This window comes from Lepidochelys kempii, chromosome 2 (genome assembly GCF_965140285.1).
Source record: "Lepidochelys kempii isolate rLepKem1 chromosome 2, rLepKem1.hap1, whole genome shotgun sequence".
Classification (NCBI taxonomy): domain Eukaryota; kingdom Metazoa; phylum Chordata; order Testudines; family Cheloniidae; genus Lepidochelys; species Lepidochelys kempii.
The window spans coordinates 226118424-226137832 of record NC_136381.1 but is presented as its reverse complement, the minus strand read 5'-3'; the positions used below and the strand labels follow the sequence as shown (position 1 = coordinate 226137832).

At 39.4% G+C, this 19409-nt stretch overlaps 1 protein-coding gene across 3 annotated transcripts in view; it reads left to right on the top strand.

Moving 5' to 3' along the window:
- CDK14 (cyclin dependent kinase 14) overlaps window positions 1–19409 on the top strand; it is a 495570-nt gene that overhangs the window by 396552 nt on the left and 79609 nt on the right. For all 3 annotated transcript variants that reach the window (XM_073334004.2, XM_073334007.2, XM_073334006.2), the window contains 2 exons: window positions 11050–11189; window positions 15424–15572. In XM_073334004.2, the coding sequence (XP_073190105.1) occupies window positions 11050–11189; window positions 15424–15539 (256 nt within the window). In that variant the 3' untranslated portion in view covers window positions 15540–15572. The remainder of the gene's footprint in view (window positions 1–11049; window positions 11190–15423; window positions 15573–19409) is intronic.

Below are 19409 nucleotides of genomic sequence, written 5' to 3'. Positions count from 1 at the left end.
TTAATGATAAAGATTTAGCCACCTTTCCAGTACTCCTAATAAACAAGGATACTGATGCTAAACTATTCAAGTATAGTTAAAAGATACTGAGCTAACTAACCTGTACATTTCCAATAATCTTTTCTTTCATACACTTTTATGGAAATAGTGGAAACCTTGTAAAGAGCCTCTTTATTTTGTGATCTGACAAAATAAATCAACAGACAATGAGGGTAGCACTGCCTTAACAATTCTTTTTACAGTGTATGCCTCCTTTAGGCATTCGTTTGGTCTTTGATTTATACTATTTTCTTTCCTCACAAATCTTTATTGCAGGGGAGTATGTCATCTTACACAGGCAGCAGGCTAGACTGGGGTAGACCGACTAGGCAATGTAAAATCTTTTCTTCAATAGTTGTAGATGTTTGTCACAATTTTTAGGTTTTATGCTTTTATTTGCATCAGAAGTTAAAAGCATCCAAAGTGGAGAGCAGTACTAGTTTGGTCTTCACTATAGTGATTTCATCACAGTAATGATAATAGGCTAAATTCATCCCTGATGTAATTCAGTTGACTCTGGTGGAGTTACAGTAGGGATTAAGATGGCCCAGTATTTTATATCTACATGGTAAAATTCTATACTCTGAATCATAGGAATGGTTTCATTGGAGTCAATGGGAGCCCTAAGCATGCATGTTACTCAAATTAGGCCTTGCCCTGACCTGCAAAGACTGGCACACACGCTTAACTTTATACATGTGCGTACTCCTAGTGAAGTCTCTCTCATGCTCAGAAATACAGAACTACTTCAGCTTGTGTCAAGATTCTAGAAATAATGTGTGTTTCAGTTGGGTCTCATTCAAACCCATTCCCTTCAAATGTATTTGGCCATGTTTTACCCAGTAAAAAAAATTCTATTCCTGGGAAAAGAAAGCCAAAGCATTACTAAGGACCCAGTCCTGCAAAGACTTATGCAACTGCTTAACTTTGCCCATATTAGACTGCTCAGCTACACAGCCAAATTAATATGAAAGAAATTGGCTTGAATAATAACCATCTTAAATATATTTTAATCTGCACCATTGGTACAGGTTTAAATAGTTTTCTTGAGTATGAAGATGTCCTTTTGACTGTGTACACTTCAAATCTGTTAAATATAAGCCCTTCCAGAAAGAGATCTACCTGCTACAGAATATTGTAATGTTTTATGTAGCAGAAAAAGCACCGTACTTCTCAGAAATACAAATATGGATATCTTTGACTGAAGACTGAATGGCTTGACAAAGAAAACGTTAACTATCACACCTAAAATTGGCACCATTTTATATCAGCATTGAGGAGTGGCCTAAAACTGGGACAAGAAGGAAATGCATTTTTGTCTCTGTCGTTTACTGGATAGGAGTCCTGTGAGTTAAAAACACAAGTTGGGTGATGTGGCAAAAATCACAGTACAACCGTTTACTCTTTAGTAACATTTTGGATTTATAGTGTAATACAGGCTTCATCACTATAAGACATTTACCATTCATATTCATTCCATTTAAACTTTAGACTCAAGTAAATGATGTGGTTTTTCTACTTATAACTTGTTTTGGCAAGCATATCCAATGCTTTAGGTGAGAAGTGTGGTAGAGTGTAGGTCTCATAGTTAAAGCACTGGGCAGATATTCAGGAGATTTTTGGTTCAATTCCAGCTCTGCCCTATATTTGCTGTGTGACTCTGAGTCACCTAGGAGGAGATGTTTAAAGGTACTTTCAATGGGCATTGGCACTTACCTGCCTTTCATGCTTTGAAAATATCCCCCTTAATCTCTCTCTCTCTCTCTCTCTCTCAATTCTCCAGCCTTAAAATGTCAATACTACATCTTTTCTCCTTTCCATTGTCTGTTTAGATTGCAAGCTGTTTGGGGGCAATGACGGTCTCTTACTATATCTTTATACAGGACCTCACACAAAGAGGCCTTGATAACAATTGGGGCCTCTCAGCAGTAGTGCAATATGAATAATGAAGTAATAATTATAGTATTTCCTTGCATACTCAAAAGGAGGCAGATCTGGAATTTTCAAAGGGAATTAAGGGAGTCAGGTGCCTTAAGAGAAACAAATTAGAAGTATGCCGTGAGAGTTTTACTGTCAAATTACAGTTTGATTTGGAAATTGTAAACACAAAACAAAATCTGTTTACCTTGGGAAAGTATTCACCTCATTTGCTGTCAAAAATGCATAGACAGGACTAATCTCTGTTTGTTTTAAATACCCACGTCTTAATTATTAATGTGAATTTAAACCCCGCTCTTCATTTCATTTAACAAGCAAAGCACCCTGAGTTCAGAAGTTCACTGCACATGCCTGAATCTTTTGGGTTTTTTTCTCAAAAGCTTAAACCAAACTTCAGTGATCCTAGTCATGTTCTGCTTGACCAAATACTGACCTGCCTTTGCAACAGAAAGAAATGTAAACCTCTTCTGAAATTAAATCAAATTCTTATAATCCAGTGAGATTTACAACTATTCAATTCTTGTCCTAGTCATAACTTTAAAGTGAAATAAACTAAATGGCATTTGTTTTGTTATGCTAAGGAGATGGGTATACTCAGAGCTTTTATTTTTAAGGGAGCAGGTATTTTTGTAAATATTGACAGTTTAGCTCTTTTAAAAAATCTTTCCATTACTACTTGTACCAGCACTTTCATATAATTTAATGGTCAATGCTAAGGGCTTCACTGTACTTGGCTGTATGCAGCATTTTCTATAGAAATTATGTATGCTGCCATGACCAGTAACCATTCCAAAGTGATTAGTGTGACAGTAAGTGAAGCATGAATATTGAGACTTGCCATATCTTGCGTGCCAAGTTACTATATGGCCCAAGTGCTGTGAGACAAAACATGCTATTATGTCGTAGATACAAAGCCATATTGTATGAAATTCCACCCTATCACCATATAGAAAGAGGTGTATTTAGGAATTCAAAAGTTTTTTCTTTTGATTTTTTAAAAACTCTTCTACAGAATATAGCACCTACATACAGAACTCAATCAGAAAATACAATTCTCTCCCCCCCTCACCCCATATTAAGGAATACGATCTGAAATGTATATCAGATAAATTTAACTAATTTCTAGGGGAACTTTAAAAGAGCGTATTTTTAAAAAGGTACCAATATTATGTATTAAATGAATCGCACCAACAAGTTCTCATGTAGTAGATGTGTTCATAGTATATGAACGTGCAGTATATTTTTAATAAGTTGGAGAATGACTTGCTTTAAACAAGTCTCAGGACTTCACATGCATATTTCCTTTTGCAATGTCCAGCTAATCTCCATAAATGATCTTTGCAAAAGACAAATTTCCTGGAGAACAATTGCTGCACTGCTGAGCCAACCTACATAAACAAAAATAGAACTTTTACATAGATTTAAAGGTATGTTCTAGCTCAGTTAGAGGTAACAGGCTTGATGCGGGCATTAATGGGTGATCTTCAGTGGTATGTTTTAAGCAGGCAGGCAAACTAGATGATTGTAATGGTCTCTTCAGGCCTTAAAATCTATGAATGCATGAGAGTATAATAATACTAATAACTTAGTTTCTGGAAACTTCAAAGCAATGTAAAAACAGCTGATCCTCACAACACCCCTCTAAACATTATAAGGGGTAAGTAACCATTATAGTCAGAGTAGGTCAAACTATTCATTGCAAACTTTTTATTCGGTAAGTTTAGTCCTTTTTTTTCTGTTCACAAATTTTCCATGAACAGGTCCCAATTGTTACTAATTTATTTGCCTGTTCAAAATTGTTTGGCTAATAGATAAGACTATGTTCGAGCTAAAGATGGTTTGCATAGTATTTGTACTGAGTATTGTGTTGATTATTTGATATTTGGAATTTGCTTCTTGACTGGTCATCTAAGTCAGCTAGTATTATTTTTGTTCCTTGACAGAATGGTCTTGGCTTTATAAACTACTTCCACTCAAAGTATCTTTCATTTTTTTGGGAAACTTAATTTGTTTCTTAGTTAAACAAATCTTGGTTATGGGCCAGATACCCAAGTTCCACCAACATTCATGCACTCATAATTTTGCATGTTCAAATGTATTCAAGAAAGCAAACATAAATAGGATGCTAACATATTTAAATCAAACTTGTAATTCAGAATTCACACAAATGCTTATTTTCACATTTTTCCTTTTTCTTATCATCCTCATTTTACAAATATAGAAAATGAGGGCCAGAGAAGTTAAAAACTTTTTTTACATTTGAGTTATGTTTAAGGAATAGCTAGCATAGATTTGTCAAGAACAAATCATGCCAAACCAACCAAATTTCCTTCTTTGACAGGGTAGCTGGCCTAGTGGATGGGAGGAAGCAGTAAATGTGATATATCTTGATTTTAGTAAGGCCTTTGACACAGTTCTACTTGACTTTCTCATAAGCAAACAACTACAAACTACTACAAGATGAAACTACTATAAGGTGGGTGTACCACTGGTTGAAAGACCATACTCAGAGAATAGTTCTTCGAGTAGACGCAGCCATGTATTCCATGTAAGTGTTTGCATGGCCAGCATGCTGAAGTTGGAGAACTTTGTCTAGCAGTACCCATAATATTCATCACCAAGTTATATATCGACCAGTGTTCATCACTAAGCCACATTCAACCCCAAATGAGCAGCATCTTCACGCTGTTTATCGGGCTATGTTTGTCTTTTTATATTGATAAGACTAAACCTTTCCATTCTTCACCTCATCTGTTTCATATGCGGACTGAGTTAAAGGACAAGAGATCTCTTCACAGACAATCTCCCAGTGGATAACTTCCTGTAACATGACAGCATATGAAGTAGCTCTGACTGCTCCTCCTCAAAGGGTACAAGCTCATTCCACAAGGAGCCTGGCAATGTTGATGGCATTTCTAATTGACATTCCTATATTGGATATTTGCAGGGCTGTCGCTTGGTCCTCTGTACATACATTTACAAACCCCTATGCCATTACTACTGCATCCAGATCACATTCAAACTTTGGGAAGGCAAACCTTCAGTCTGTTCAAATAGACTCTGAGCTAAGTTCCCTCTAAGCTGCATGGTCATGTAGCAGCCTATTAAGTGCCGCAGAGGCTCAGGGCTGCCGCCAGCCAGCCCCAGCCCTCCTATTGCTGGGGGAGAGGTGCTTATCCCGGGGCCCCAGACCTGCTACAACCAAAAGAGAGGCGCCCTTGCCCCGGCCCGGCCCGGACCTGCTGTAGCTGGGGGAGAGGCACCTATCCCACAACCCCAGCCCCGGAGCTGCTATGGTGAAGAGAGGCACCTCTCCCCCCGAGCCCAGGTGCTGCTGCAGGGGGAGAGGGAGAGAGAGCTTGGGAGAGTTCTCTCTCCCCGATGTAACCTCAAAGCAGCCTGCACCTGAAACCCCTCATCCCCAGCCCCACCCCAGAGCCCAGACCCACCGACCTGAGCCCTCACTCCCCCACACACCTCAACCCTCTGTCCCATCCCTGAGCCCCTCATCCTCGTCCCCACCCCAGGGCCCGCATCACCAGCCAGAGCCCTCACCCCCCGGCACACCCCAACCCTCTGCCCCAGCCCTGAGCCCCCTCCCACACTCCAAACCCCTCAGCCGCACCACCGCCACATGAATTTTGTTGTGTGTACCAGCCTGTCACACATCACCTCCATATTGGTGCACACAACAAAATTCATTCCGCACATGGGTGGGGAAAAATTAGAGGGAACACTGACTCTGAGCCCCACCTCCTGCAAGTACTACATGGAATTCACGACTACACCTACTCGAAGAAGAAAAGCATTTACTTACCTGTGTTGTAACTGTTGTTCTTCGAGATATGATGCAGGTGGGTATTCCACAACTCACCCTCCATCCTCTGTACACTGGAGTCTGTGCTCATGACGTTTGGTGCAAGAGAACTGAGGGGGGTCAGGGTGGTGCCACTCTTATAAAGCCAGGGGAGGTACAGGGATTACAGTGCACTCACCCCTATGGGTACTGGTGGGCTATGCTGTCTGGTTTCAGTACGCTGGGTGCGCACACACCTACATGAAATACACATCTGCATCACATCTCGAAGAACAACAGTTACAATACAGATAAGTAACCATTTTTTATCCATGGTTCTCTGTCAAACTGGGAGGACATATCTAGTGGGATCCCACAGGGGTCAGTCCTGGGTCCTGTACTAGTCAATATTTTCATTAATGACCTATGAGGAAAGATTAATAAAACCTGGCATGTTTAGTTCTGAGACAGGAAGAATGAGAGGGGACCTGATAACAGTCTCAGATATGTTAAGGGCTGTTATAAAGAGGATGGTGATCAGTTGTTTTCCATGTCCGCTGAAGGTAGGACAAGAAGTAATTGGCTTAATCTGAAGCAAGGGAGATTTAGGTTAGATATTAGGAAAAACTTTCTAACTACCAGGGTAGTTAAGATCTGGAATAGGCTTTGAATGGAGGTTGTGGAATCTGCATCTTCAGAGGTTTTTAAGAATAGGTTGGACACAATACCTGTATACTTGGTTCTGATACAGCACAAGGGGCTGGACTTGATAACTTCGCAAGGTCCCTTTCAGCCCTTTATTTCTATGATTCTATGATACAGGTAATGAAATACATGTCCTAATGTTCAAAGGTGCTAGATACCCACAATTCTCACTAAAAGAAAAGGAGTACTTGTGGCACCTTAGAGACTAACCAATTTATCTGAGCATAAGCTTTCGTGAGCTACAGCTCACTTCATCGGATCCGATGAAGTGAGCTGTAGCTCACGAAAGCTTATGCTCAGATAAATTGGTTAGTCTCTACGGTGTCACAAGTACTCCTTTTCTTTTTGCGAATACAGACTAACACGGCTGTTACTCTGAAAACAGTTCTCACTGAAAATCAGGACTCTCTTATTTTGGTTCCTAAATATGGAGGCATTTGAAAACTTTGCCCTAAATAACTTGCCTGAGGCCAGGTGGGTGAGGTAATATTTTTTATTTGACCAATTTCTGCTGGTAAGAGAGGCAAGCTTCCTTCTGCAGAGCTCCCAGTAAGCTTGAAAGCTTGTTTGTCTCTCCAGCAGATGTTGGTCCAATAAAAGATATTACCTCATCCACCTTGTCTCTCTTAATATCCCAGGACCAACATGACTACAACAACATTGCCCGAGGCCACACACTTCCTGGCTTCCAGTGCCATATGCCGTTCACTAAGTCAGGCCTTGCTAGCTCCAAGTAATCACTGGTTCATTAGAAGTTTAGGTGTGCCCACATGAATGTGATTTTTCCCAGACTTTATCTGCCAGCCCCTAATTAGCAGTATGTGTACTGACATTTACCAGTGTCCTGGTTTGTAAAGCACTTCCTTGTAAATGTCATGAAAAGCCAAATAAAACAATTGTTTAAGGAACCTGGAATTAATCCTCTGGCAAAGCTTAGGCTATGGTGAATGACTGACATTGATGCCCATATTGCACCACAAACTGAAAAAGGAAAAGATATAGCAAAATGACACTGAAAAGTACCTTTTGCATTTTGCATATGTTTACCCTAGAATAACAATAAAAAACCAAGTCCTGGAAATTTCTTCAAATAATAACTAGCTGGGATTAATGGCCTGAGGTTGTCAACTTTTTCCAGTCAATTGTTGATACCCAGGAATTCTCTGGACAAATATCCTATCTGTTCGCAAGAATGGAGCAGATAGGCTCATTAGAGGAAAATCCCTATAATGCACACAGATGTCATAGATCCAAAATGCAGTGAATATCACATTTTTGGATCACTATCAATAGCAGCATATCTTACATATGTCAGCCCATAATTTAATTGTATTAATTACTGGTATTTATTAGAGTTTGCTAAAGTCTTAAAGAGAAAGTGTAAAGCCACCCCAGAGAGGAATCATTGTGCTTCCTCTTGTAATGAATGTGTTATTTTGATTAGAGTAGCTTTAAGAGATGTTTGTCGCTTTCATAAGCATACTGAACATTGTACTGTAACTCTGAGTATGGTAAGATGGGCAGAAGAAGTTGAGTCTTTATGAAGTCTGCAACAGAGATGTTCTCTCTGGTGTATCTTTTATTCATTGTAACCTGCTTATGATTTTCAGCTCTCTGGTCACCTGTAAGTGTGACAGTTATAAACTGTTGAACCTCAAACCACTGTTACAAGCGCCTGAGAATAAAAAGAGAGACACTTTCTTATACATCATCTTGCTTCTTGAGTGATATTCCAGAAAATCAGCTTGAGACAAACAAGGGGAAGGACTAACTGTCCTCATGTCAAAATTCTATTAATCTAAATTTGGATGGAACTCTGGAGGCTTTGGAGTTTTATGGGCAGTGTAGCGGGGTGGTCACTCTGCTCCTGCCTTAAAAGGCTTAAAACAGCCTGGGGAGAGGGCTGTGGCAGAGAAGGAAAAGCGGGGCTGATTGGGAGAAGTAGCCTCAGCTGGGGGCCATGCCCCAACCAGGCTGCGGCTGGCTTAATCAGGGCCCAGTTGGCCCTTATAAGAGGGCAGTGGGCCAGGAGCACAGAGTGTCTCCCTCTAGCTGAGGAGGGAGATGGACCTAGCTGCCTGAGTGCTAAAGGGCACTGGAGTGAAGCAGGGCTGGGGAAAGGCCAGAGGAGCTGGGGAGCTCCGGGCCAGCAACTCCCCAGGCAGCAGGGCCTTGTACGAGGCCACTGGATGTACTGGGTTGCAGGGGAAGGCAGCAGGTCAAAACCTCCCTTGCCTATGATGACTAGCTTATACAGACTGCAATCGGCCCCTAGTGAAAGGGGGCTAGGTGGTGACTGGTAGTAGCCCATTGGCTGAGGCAAGGTGGGGATAGAGGGTGGGGGGTTCCCCAGGGAGAGGAGACCTAGATCTGTGGGGTATTGCCTGGAGGGGCAGCACCCCAGGTAAAAGGGCACCAGGGTCCGGGAGGGACACGGGGGCCAGCAACAGCGAGACACCATCAGAGGGTGCTCCGGAGCTGGTAAAAAGAGCTAATTCTCAGGCAGCCAGCAGGAGGCGGCGCTGGGTGAGTCTGTGCCCCATGACAGGCAGATAATAGTATCTATTTCCAACATTTTGATAGTTTGGCCTGCTTATCTAATATCCTTATTTGTCAACTCATGAACTGCAAAGTGGAGGCATTTTAAATTATTGGTGTTCTGGTTTTGTTGTCTGAAAACAGATCTTTAGTTAAAAAAGTGTGCTAGAATTTATAAAACAAAATGATGATGAAGATATATTCAGTGTGTGCAGGATCCAGCCTTTTTTCTTTTGGAACACTTTTTTCCAAAGCCAGAGTATGGAAAAGTTTACCAGTCTCCCAAAAAACTTCTGGACCTGGCAGATTAGAAGATAACAGACCTTTTGTCATATCACTCTGATTATTGTTTTGCTTTTTCCTCACTCCAAATGCTGCTGTTCTAGGTTGAGATTTATAATGGAGATCTAGCCACACAAGTTGCATTAAAATGAATGAGTCCTGGATCTAAATTCACTCATCATGTTTAAAACCTCAACTGCTGTTGTTTAATATTTGTATTACATTAGCACCTAGATGCTTCAGAGAAGAGTAAGGGCCTCATTATGCTGTGTATACACAAAACAAAAAGACAATATCTGAGTCTGGAGTGGTTCAAGACCAATGAATTCTTGAGCAGACTGTCAAAAGACAGGGCAGAAACCCCAAACTGGTGGTATGATCTATAATTAGATTTCACCAACCCAATAACAAGTGTGAACTCCTAAAGCACTAGAGCATTCCTACTACAGAGTCATAGACAGTCCCCTGAGGCAAGCTGGACTAGGTGATAGATGGTCACTTTGCACCAAAAATCACATCAATATTCAGGTTACTTCCAGTCCCAAAGGACCAGTCACTTCCCTCAGGCCAATTGTACTCAGATCTCAAACCAAGGACAACGCCTGTAACCAATCCTGTAATAAACTAAGTAAAGATTTGTTAACTAAGGAATGAAATAAGAGAGTTATTTACAAGATTAAAGCAAATAAACATACACACACAAATGAGGAACAATCTTAAATTTAGGCTTCTATGACCAGCATGCTTTTATGCCCTTTGGGGATAAACCAAGCCAAGAAGCTTGAGGATAATTGTTATTTCTAGGAATCTTTGTCACTGAGCCCATATGGTAAAGAGACCCAGTTCTCCTTGTCAGAATCCAAGCTGATGGGATGAGCGCTCCTGCACGTAACCTATTCATGGATGTTGAGGGGAGCAATCGACAAAGTCTTTGTTCTATAAGACCCATTTGGATTCAGTAGTCCTTCCTGATGAGCAGGAGATAACACCTCTTAGGGTAGACTTATATTTCACACTTGGTAATGCTTCTCCGATGACTGTGGGGAACTTACAGTCTTAGCAAACAAACATTTTTATAGTCACAGAGCAAACATTTAAACATTAACTTTATAACATGGGATACAGATATTATAAGTAGGATTAATACATGCAGCATCTTACAAGCATTCCATAAAGTCTAAACACATTGGGATCTTGGCATGAGCTGGCACTTGGTCTGCCAGCATCACACTCTGCCCCAAAGAGTTTGCAATGTAAGTAAGAGGATACCTATATAGTATGGTAAATATGATTTGTTTTCATAACTGCTGTCTCAGAAACTTCAGAGACTTTTATTGTCATTTGAAAGCTAGGATTTCATGTTTTTAGATGGTAGAAGTCATTTGTAGGTGTAGCAGTTCTCAAGTTAGCAGCATGTTCAACTGAAATAGGGATGGGAAAAGCAAAATGGTAATCAGAGTTGTGTGCTTTTTCCTCCAGTGGTAGGTAAAGCTTATATGATATACATGTTCTGGTGATTCATAAGATATCGATCACAACAATCTCACCCTTACTCTAAGGAGTATGTTTTTGGCACTGGTCTAGCACTGAGTACAGAAAAACGTGGAACCAGTGTAATTTTCAGTCCCTGAATCTTCAGTGATGTGAGATTCTACATTTTTAACTATACTGAATCCAGCTGATATTAGTAAAGAGAGTAAGCAGCTTGTACATAGGTATGTTTGTTTTACTTCTCCTTGCTTGTGTTTCAGGCTAAGCTATATGAATCATGCAGAGGATCTGGCCTCCAAACTTCTTCAGTGTTTCCCAAAGAACAGATTGTCAGCACAGGCAGCCCTGAGCCACGAATATTTCAGTGATCTGCCCCCACGGCTATGGGAGCTAACTGATAGTGAGTATGACACAACCTCTGAGCTGAATAAAAGCAAGGAAATCAGTATATAGATAGATATATATATTTGAGCAAAATTCTGTAGTTCAAATTGCATAGTTTGCTTGACACAGGAAAAAATGGATTCTCTTTTGCTATCTCTACTCTGCAGTCTGCAGCTAGCTATCTTTGTATTTGATTATGTGTGCAGCCAAGAGAATTATCTGAATTGTCATAAAGCAAAAGGAAAAAAATACAATTTACATATTTAGTGTTTTTCACATCATAACAGAGAGTACTTTTTAACTAGCTGCAGCACACAGGATAAAAATCCAGCAATCTTTGATTCTCAGACACTTCATCTCTTATAACAATAACCCTTTAAAAAGACTTGGCATTCAGAAGACTGAGGAACACAAAGTAGACAATTGGTTAATTTGCTGAATTGAAATGTATGAGAAGAAAACTTCATTTTATTAGCTGAGAATGCTTTCAGTATTCACACACAGCTCTTTTGTTTCTCCTATAAAATAAAACGCTTTCCAGTTGTCTTGGCAAAAATGTTCCATCCAGCACAAATGCTGTCAATTGCTTTTTAAATATTCGTGAAATATTTATACCACAGATTTCCTTATCTTTTCCCAGAATGCTAACTGTCACCACCATGAATTCTGGCAAACCCATGCTTACAATACATAAGGGTATTTTTGATCCAGAGACTGTTTTGTTACCATAAATAGGTATCTCATGGGAATCTTATTTGTGATTTTTATTTAAATCAATTCTTGCACTCTAACCATAGAAGTTGTTTTCAGTTTTCAAACACAGGTACCTTAATAGGAGATCCAAATCCAATATCCAGAGACTTAAATCATTATGTGGTCATGTAACAATTGCATTTATGTGCCTACGCATGGTTGATTGGAGCAATAAAATGTGAGATTTGGACATTAATGTCTGAAAAACTGGGCCCAGGATGCAAATATTGGTCAACAGTAGATTTTTTTTTGTTTACTTCACTTTTAGTAAGTCAACTTTCCCTCTTCCAAATTTTTAGTTGTTCTGTCTCCAACAGTTAACTGCACTGGATCTCCTGTTGAGGCAGCTTTGTAAACTGGCACTCAAGGTACCCTACTCCCCAGCGGTACCTGCTTTTGGGACTAACCCCCATTTTGGAGAATGCGGAGATAAAAATCCTTGTCACTAATTACAGGTTATATTCTCCAATTCACCTGCAGTGCTAATAGATCTTCAGTTACTCTGTTAACACTAGATCCAGGACGCTCACCTGCCTATCCATACATCAGCCCTCCTTCCAATGCACCCTAAGCTAATGATGCTGTAAGGAAGTCTGTCTTTGCTGTAAGTATGATGCAAAGAGATTCATTAGTTCATGGCTAATCAAACATGCCAGTTCAGTTATCCCTTTCCCACTAAATGGAAAACAAAAATCAATCTGCATTGGTGACATCTCAATCCTGTCTGACTGTGCAATTTAGTCTAGCCAGGATTTTGATAGTCTATGAATTCTGAATTCTGTAGTAGTACTTTTCTCTTAATATGGACTTATTACCCACTTGCCACTTAGTTTATCAGTCAGTGGTTAAATCCAGTTCTATCAGTGAAGTAAATGCCTACACATTATCACTCTGCAGCAGGCTGCCAACAGAGACAGTCTTGTCCTAGTCATTAACAAGCACAATGTATGCAGAACACCAGAGGGGAATTAAAACCACAAAAAATACCTCAGGGTGGTATTTTTAATATGAGAATTTAATTTGTAATTTCACAGATTAAGAATTTTGGCTGCATTAATCCTTTTATCAGCTCACAGCAGGTTATTTGCAGAAGCATAACCATAAGGCGATATTCATTGGCAGAAACACGTCTTTGCATAACGTTAAACATCAGGAGCAGCGAAACCTTTTGAAGGGGGGAGAATAAAGATGAAAAATCATTATATTTTAAAGCAAGGTTCTGTTAAATGCCTCCAGTAAAATTTGAGTTACAGATATACTCTTTCTGTGTCTAGTAGATAATCATTATGAAGCATAAATCCAGATGCAAGAAAGGACAATCCCAGTATCAAATACTACAATCATTTCTATTTAGTACAACTTGGATATACTTGTAAACATATTTACAAAACAAAGAAGTCATATACTTTGGAGACTTTGGAAAATGTTTACTTTGTAGTGAAATGACTTGTTTTGGTGACTTCATTTGTCTGAGTTAATACTTTATCCAGGTGTCTGGACAGATTTCCTATTTATACTTTATTTTAGTAAAATTTTTGGATAAATGCAATGGTATTTTGCACACAATACAGTCAACAGCCTTGCAATCAAAACACTACAAGGCCATTTTCGGAGTCCATGTTACAGATGGTCCTCTTCATGGAACATACATTATACTGCAAAGTCCACATGCAAAATTGAAATCTTTAACATAAAAAGTCTGTGGAGAATCACAATTGTGTGAGGGGGGAAAGGAATCCCTCACATTAGAAGGAATTTTGTCAGAAACACTTTTCCATCAGAAATTGGAGTTTCATCTGAATCAAAACATTATGTGGAAAAGTGTGGATTTCAATGAACTTTTTATAGAATAAGTGTCAACAAATCATATCAACATTTTAACTTTTATGATATAATTTTAACATATAATTTATACTTTATTGTAATGTTTTGCTATAATTGAAACATAACATTTTGATGTTTTTGAAATGAAATATTATGATTTGAACTTTTTGGAATTGACATTTCATGACAAATGTTGAAATGTTGACTTTTTGTTCTGATTCAGAATGAAAAAAGTTTTGAAATGTTGGAATTGCCCATGGGATGGGAATTCCATTTTCCAACTAACTCTACCTAACCTACACTGCAATCTTCACTTTCAGTGTATAAAATTTAAAAAAAGACATAGGAATAGTTAATCTTATAATACTGGAAATACAGTACAATACCTGAGATCACACAGTCTTCCAAGAACCCCAGACTTGAGCTGTAATAGAGGAACTAAATACTTGTACTAACTGTGCCCGATTTCATTTTCCATAAAATAATTTCTCACTCTTTCCTACTTAAATAAGCTCATAAGCGTTTCCATGCATAAGTGTGTAAATAATTTATAACACACCTTCTGATTTTAAAAAAGGCCACAGAAACACCCCAAATAAATTTTAGTATGAGTACAGTACAACAGAGATGATAATTACAAGACTATGTATTATAATAAATAGTGAAACACAGTCTCCATACAATAAAAATAGCTGAATCTTTTAAATGTACACAAATAATGTGGTGACTCTAACACCTATTAGCTGCATTAATATCTGTCGGACAAAAAAAAAAAAAACTATGAAGGCCTTAGTTTAACCTTTAAATGTGCACCTGTAATTTTGTTCTCTCAATCTCACAGGGACACATAATAGATTTTTTTTTTATGGCTAACAGCCTGATACACAGGTGCTAATGCTTGCAAAAAAATAAAATACTGGTTTCTCTCAACCAGTCTGAGGCATTTTAATTGGAATTAGGTTTCTTGATCATTATTGTGAACCCTTCACCATTTCTATTTTGACATTCATCATTAATATTATCATGGCCATTAATAATTAGTTCCACACACACTTTCCTGCCATCAACTTGCAATCTTGATACAGATTTTTCCAGTGGCTCAGCGACAGATCTGATATAGACTGGACCTGCACTATGTAGATATATTTGATTTGCTTTTAAATATTCACTGGATATTTTTTAAAAGACTTTAATGGTCTCTAACACTGTGGTTCTGTTCTGTTCTTTTGCAATGGAGGGAAGGCAAATGCAGAGGCTCAGTTCCACAGGCAGCAAAGTTTTGAAGCTGGAAGACATGAAATCGAATTATTGAACGTCCTGTCTTATTTTTAGAAATTCTGGTATATTTCTAAAGGTTATACAGGAGAAACTTCAAAAGTAATAGGAAAAAAATGAATCACAGATGGGAGCAGAGTGAGCAAAAACAAAAAACAAACAAAAAAATATGAAGACACAACTCTTTATAAGATGTCTGACAATGTTGTCTGCTCAGATAATCTCCCCCATAAACAACCCTACTTCCTTCCCACTGAAGATTTTTTAAAATAATTTAGAAGTAGCACAAAGCTTATTCCTTATTTCAAATGCCACAGCATTTAGCTGAATATTTTTAAAGCAATACATTTATCATAAAGTAAAATAATTACGATTCTGAATTGTCACTTTTTCCACAGTGTCTTCTATTTTTACGGTACCGAATGTAAGATTACAACTAGAGGTTGGAGAAAGCATGAGAGTCTTTGGGAAAAACAATAGTTATGGCAAAGGTTTATCAAACAGCAAGCACTGAGGAGAATACTTAGACTTACTACAGAGAATGCAGGTAAGAATGCTTATCAGAAATAATTTATTTGAATACAGCATTGGATTAAATTGTGCTTTAGAGGTGCAAAAAAGAACAACTTTAAAAAAAAAAAGGAATTAGGTGCATGTGTGTAAATCTGAGCTTGGAGTTTGCATGAGTAAAATAGTTGTTAGTCCCAGGCACAGTGAAGAGGTGGGCTGATTGACATGTTAAGGTGGTTGACATGTTGGGAATGTTGCAGAAGCCAATAGGAAACTCTGCACTGATATAGCAGTCAGTGGTCATTACAAGCTGGTACCTAGAGGGAGTAACTGATTTCTGGTGCAGTATTGAAGAAAGAAGGCATTTCATATTGCTTTTGCTATTAGATATGGGTTGAGAAACTAGTGGTGAGTTCAATAAGACTAAGAGTCCTATCCGGAGTTTACCACCACGACAAATGGAGGGCCAATGCCCTTGATGGAGGGAATGATCTCGGCTGGCTCCTATAAATAAATCTCCTTTTCTTCCATCATCGCTTTGGTCTTGTGTGGATTCAGTTTGAGCCCGCAGCTCTTCAATCATAAGATCTAAAACATATTTCAGTGTTGAAATTCTGCTTGTTATGGCATCAGACTTTCTAACAGCATTGTGGAGACCCGTATGTTTCTGGGCTGTAGGGAATGTCTCTCATGTTGTAAGAGTAGGTTAAAATAGGTGGATGCCTGTTATATATTTTGTGCGGACCTACTAATTACTTTTTGTCTGTTTGCATTATTACCACAGTATAGGCTTAGCAGGGCTTTCCTCCCTTTGACATACACTCTTTTAGACCACCAATGTCCCCTTTTTCCACCTGCACCTCCTAGGATGTCTTTTGTGCCTGTAATACCTAAATGGAGTTAGACATCTTTTTTTCATAGCGACATCTGGGATGTATCAGCAGGAGTGTTGTAAGCAAGACATGAGAATTCTTCCACTCTACTTCACACTGATAAGGCCTCAACTGGAGTAGTATGTCCAGTTCTGGGTGCCACATTTCAGGAAAGATATGGACAAATAAGACAAAGTCCAGAGGAGAGCAACAAAAATTATTAAAGGTGTAGAAAACATGACCTTTGAGGAAAGATTGAAAAAACTGGGTTTGTTTAGTCTGGAGAAGAGAAGACTAAGAGACATGTAACAGTTTCCAAGTACATAAAAGATTGTTACAAGGAGGAGGGTGAAAAATTGTTCCCCTTAACCTCTGAGGATAGGGCAAGAAGCAATGGGGCTTAAACTGTAGCAAGGGGAGGCTTAGGTGGATATTAGGAAAAACTTCCTAACTGTCAGGGTGGTTAAGCACTGGAATAAATTGCCTAGGGAGGTTGTAGAATCTCTGTCTGGAGATTTTTAAGAACAGGTTACACAGACACCTGTCAGGGATGGTCTACATAATACTTAGTCCTGCCTTGAGTAAAGGGGACTGGACTAGATGAACTACTGAGGTCCCTTCTAGTCCTACAGTTCTGTGATTCCATTATCTGCACAATTTAGGCAACAATTACACTCATTTTCTTACTAATTTATGGAGCACCCAAAGCATATCTCATATTGGCCTTATGTCACTTCAGAATTTAGTCCATTGTTTAAAAGAATCCTCTTTTGAAAGAGGCATTACCCTAGCACTTTTCTGTTTGCAGGTTAAAATATATTTTACTGTTTAGTATTGTTGACATCAATAAATTAGCAAGGAGCTACTGGGAAGTGAGGTAAACTGTAATGTTACTGTATCGCCCTCTATAAAACTAGCCTAATGTATATTATAATCTCATATTCATACTGTTAATATTCTTTGTGAAAAATAAATAAATCTTGTTAGCTATGTGTACATGTTACAATATCAGATGCACATCCCCAATAAATTCTAACTGCAGTCTCTACCATTATAAAATGATGTTCAATTCTATTTTTTAAAAACCTGTATTGTTAAGGGGGTGGTTTCCAGGGTAAACAGTGACTATGGAAAACTGACGTGATCAGATTTCATTTCTGGCAATCTGTCCCAGTTATTGCACATGCTCTTCTCCAGCAAAGCTTTTAAGACTTTCTAATGTCAGAAATGAGACCGTCTCAGAGCAGTCTGTTTACATCTTTATTGACAAGCTAAGCCCTACTTTTTTCCTGGAGCTGTGCCCCTGCAGACATGTCTTCAGCCTTGCCTGTTTCAACATGATATATCATCCATCTAAAATAAAGTTAGAATGTGCCCATCTGTGGTGAATACATTTTGTTTGGAAGCTTATGTACAAAATCTCATTTCTGTTGCCTCCAAACAAGAATTTGCACAGAATTCGCAATGGAAGTTCATATGTGAAAGTAAGCTGTTAAAATAATGGGAAGAAGGAAATTTTTCTCATTCTTCAATACCTATATGAACAGAATTAGGTGGTTTCTTTTCCATACCAAAACGGATACAGTGGGTCAAATACAGCCCTAGAAAAAGAAAGAGCGTGGGATTGTATGTATATATGTGTGTGTGTGTGTGTGTGTGTGTGTGTGTATATATATATATATATATATATATATATATAAAATATGTATGTGTGTATAAATATGTGTGTTGTGGCAAATTGCCAGCACTACTATGATGGGTCTCGCGCTTTCTCTTCTTGGGGGGGGAGGTTTCTAGGGCACCCTTTTCTTGCCCCTGAACTGGGGTATTAACTGCCCCACTAGTGTCCTAGAGGAGGGGAGGGGAGAGGGAGGGACCCAGGCCCTACTTCTACTCCGGGTCCCAGCCCAGGGGCCCTAGGGATAGCGGTAAACCACTAGAACTAGCGGTTCCTTCCCTAGCCTACTTCCCTCTCCTGCCCTTCAGCCTATGGGGCTTCCTGCCCTCCCTCTGCACAAACCAGGTGTCCCTTTACCTCGGGTCTTGGTCTTCTTAGCCCACCGCAGCACTTCTCCAAACTCTCCTCTGCTTCCCTCCAAACTGCGCTCTGCTCCAACACCAATCCACTCTGTTTCAACTCCTCCAAACTGCTCTTTGCTCCAGTGCCAATCCGCTCTGCTTCAACTCCTCCAAACTGCTCTCTACTCCCACATCAATCCACTCTGCTTCAGCTCCTCCAAACTGCTCTCTGCTCCAACACCAATCCACTCTGCTTCAACTCCTCCTCTTGTCTGATTGAAGCAGGGGGGTTTTATTATGTGACTGGCTTCAGGTGCCTTAATTAATTTATAGCAAACTTTCTTCCCTCTACAGGGAATAAGGCTCCCTTCTAACACGCTCCTGCTGCCCTCTGGTGATGCTGAATCACTGTGTGTGTGTGTGTGTGTGTGTGAGAGAGAGAGATGAGGTTGCTACTCCAGAACAATATCTTACGTATGTACAGAACAGCATCCTTCATTCCATAGGATCCCAATGCACTTTGCAAATTGATCATTATTATTTATTTGTATTGCAGTAGCACTTGCTACGGATCATAGATCAGACCTCTGTTGCGCTAGGTGCTATGCAAACACAGAACAAAAGAATGGCCCCTTTCCTAAAGAGTTTACAATCTAAGTATAATACAAGGTGAACACAGCCAACTGGGGAGAAAATGGTAACAAAGGCAAAATTGCCCTAATCCCTAGGCTATAGGGTAGGCTGGATGTGTATAAAAAAAGAGTGACTCTGTAGACCAGTAATTAGGGCCCTCAGTTGGGAGGACCAAGACCCAGGTTTATGGCCCTGCTCCAATGACTCTTGGAAAATATCCCTGACATGTGCATGTGCATGATGGTTTTCAAAAGCCTGAGGTAGGTATGTACAAATTGACCTGCATACTTTAGAAAATTCGGGTGTAAATTAGTTTGTTGGCAGCACTGTGATCTCAGGAATGAATCTGG